Below are 2,787 nucleotides of genomic sequence, written 5' to 3'. Positions count from 1 at the left end.
CCCCAGGGATGGTCCCCCCCCCCCCCCCCGGCCCAGCCTGTTCCAATGCTTCATAACCCTTACAGTGAAGAAATTTTTCCTAATACCCAATCTAAACCTCCCCTGGCGCAACTTGAGGCCGCTTCCTCTCATTCTATCACTTCTTACTTGGGAGAAGAGACCAACACCCACCTCGCTACAACCTCCTTTCAGGTAGTTGCAGAGAGCGATGAGGTCTCCCTTGAGTGTCCTTTTCTCTAGACTCAACAATGCCAGTTCCCTCAGCTGCTCCCCGTAAAACTTGTGCTCCAGACCCTTCATCAGCCTTGTTGCCCTTCTCTGGACATGTTTCAGCATCTCAGTGTTTTTCTTGTAGTGAGCGGTCCAAAACTGAACACAGTATTTGAGGTGTGGCCTCACCAGTGCCAAGTACAAGGGCACAATCACTTCCCTACTCCTGCTGGCCACACTATTTCTGATACAGGCCAGGATGCTATTGACCGCCTTGGCCACCTGGGCACACTGCCGGCTCATATTCATCTGGTTCTTGACCAACTCCCCCAGGTCCCTTTCCACTAGGCAGCTCTCCAGCCACTCCTCCCCAAGCCTGTAGCATTGCATGGGGTTGTTGTGACCAAAGCGCAGGACGTGGCATTTGGCCTTGATGAACTTACACAATTGGCCTCAGTTCATCAATCCAGCCTGTCCAGATCCCTCTGCAGAGCCTTCCTACCCTCAAGCAGGTCAATATTCCCCCCCTGCAACTTGGTGTTGTCTGCAAACTTACTGAGGGTGCACTGGATACCCTCACCCAGATCATTCATAAATATATTAAACAGAACTGGCCCCAACACTGAGTATAACAAACAATTACAATGCTAGAACCTTTTCCTTCTCTGCAAGAGCTTTTTCTGCATCTATACGGATTCCATCTTCCTCAGAGTCTGATTCTGGAGATACAGAATCATGAGTGCTGTCTTCTTTGTCAAGTTCTTCAAGTATTTTATCCTGAAATCAGATAAATTATCTTCATTACAATTTAACCATAAAAAATAGATCAAGCAAGACTTTAGGAGCATTAGTAGTGCGTTTTTAAAAATCTCTGTTGCTCAAGTCTTCTTTACCACAGTAAAAGTATTCCACACTTCAAAAGTAAGAGGTCTATCTTCTAATACCGTCAGCTGTGTTTAGTCTTACGTTCTGCCTGAATTATGACCTTTTAATAGACCTATCATTAAACCATTTCTTTTTCCCTAAAGTCAACTTAATCTCCTGGATGACAGCACAGTCAATAAAAAAATAGTATTTCTCAATATGCCAAATTTTAAACACCTAACCTTTTTGGAAGAAAGCTACTTTCTATGTTCATACAGTACCCAGCACAGTAAGATACTGACTTGTGAATTGAACTCTCAGCACTGTAAGAAAATCTTACTTAAAACAGAAGACAGAATCAACTAGGGACAAGAATAAATTAACAAGCAAATATTCTGACTCACCACATCGAGTTTTCCCCATGCTTCATAATCATAAGACTTAATCTTGTTTTTCTTGTTTTCCTCCGTGGTTATCTTTGACGGGACTTTACTTTTGCCTTTCTTCTTTTTCTTAAAAGCCTTGTTTCGAATTGGTGGCAAATTCTAAAGTGAAAGTAATATATTATAACACGGATGCATGAAATTCACTTGTATTGAAGAATCTATAGTACCTATATTTAGATATAGTATCTGTATCTACTCGCTAGTTTTATTTTAGAAATCCATCCTGCAAGCTGTTCTCGGGAACTCTACAAAACCGCTAAGGACAGCAAGTATAAATGTTTCAATACATAATAATAGCAAATATTACGTGTATGATACAAAGTTAAGTTTTAGTAGACAACTCTCTGCAGAATATCAATGAAGAATAACATCAATACATTAAAAGTCAGCAATAAATAAGTAATGCTAATGCTGCAAACAGAAATATTCTCCTAGATCTACCTGGAACTGATTAAAAATTTACTGGCCCCATCACCTCCAGAGGCTACTGCCCTACAGCTCTGTTGACGGAACAGTTTACAGAGGAATCTTTGGTCTCCTTCAGATGAGGAACAAATCAGCTGGGTTAGCTCATACCTTCTATTCAGACATTTTAAGTCAACAGATGTAATTTTGCTGAAGCAAAAAGTAATTATTAGAAACACTATCACATCATGAATAGCCGAGTTCATATTGATACTGGACTTGTGATTTTTACCTCTTCTGGGACACCACTCTGTTTCCTTAGTTCAGAATCCACTTCTTTAATATCTTTTTCCCAACTCTCCAATTCTCTCATAAAATCCTGCAGCTCTTCAGCATTTTGCTTCATTTGCAGCTGTAGTTCTAGCGCTTTATTTGGTGCACTCATTGTAATCTGCCAAATTTCAAGGAAAAAACTTTCTAAAGTGAACTTGAAAGCATGTACTGAAGGAAGCTAGCCACATCAAAATGAAGAAGTCTGACTTACATGGAAGACAGGCTTCCCAATAACATAGTAGAAACATTAAATAGCAAAAGACTAAGAAACACAATTTAAATGTCTTTGAAAAAATGATGGGAAGCCATGTTATTTAGTTAAAACAAAGTAGATCAGAACAAACAGTAAGTCATGCTTTCCTAACTAAGTGTAAGGTAAAGGGCCCAATAAGTCAATGAAAATCCTGAAAGTGGTAACAAGGTGATCTCAGTTTAAAGCAATTTCTGTGGTGTTTCCCAAATGACAGAATGAAGAAAAATCTAACAGGCTAACATTTAAGCTTTAACAAAAAAAAAAAAAAAATTAAGA

At 39.6% G+C, this 2,787-nt stretch overlaps 1 protein-coding gene across 1 annotated transcript in view; it reads right to left on the bottom strand.

Moving 5' to 3' along the window:
- RPAP3 (RNA polymerase II associated protein 3) overlaps window positions 1-2,374 on the bottom strand; it is a 15,938-nt gene extending 13,564 nt beyond the window's left edge. Inside the window, exons 1-3 of the mRNA XM_010284856.1 lie at window positions 2,218-2,374; window positions 1,479-1,619; window positions 865-987 (exon numbers count right to left, since the gene is read on the bottom strand). Coding sequence (XP_010283158.1) covers window positions 865-987; window positions 1,479-1,619; window positions 2,218-2,370 — 417 coding nt within the window. The 5' untranslated portion in view covers window positions 2,371-2,374. The remainder of the gene's footprint in view (window positions 1-864; window positions 988-1,478; window positions 1,620-2,217) is intronic.
- Window positions 2,375-2,787: the final 413 nt, after the last annotated feature.

Source organism: Phaethon lepturus, unplaced genomic scaffold, assembly GCF_000687285.1.
Source record: "Phaethon lepturus isolate BGI_N335 unplaced genomic scaffold, ASM68728v1 scaffold4094, whole genome shotgun sequence".
Lineage (NCBI taxonomy): Eukaryota > Metazoa > Chordata > Aves > Phaethontiformes > Phaethontidae > Phaethon > Phaethon lepturus.
This window is presented reverse-complemented; position numbering and strand designations above follow the sequence as displayed.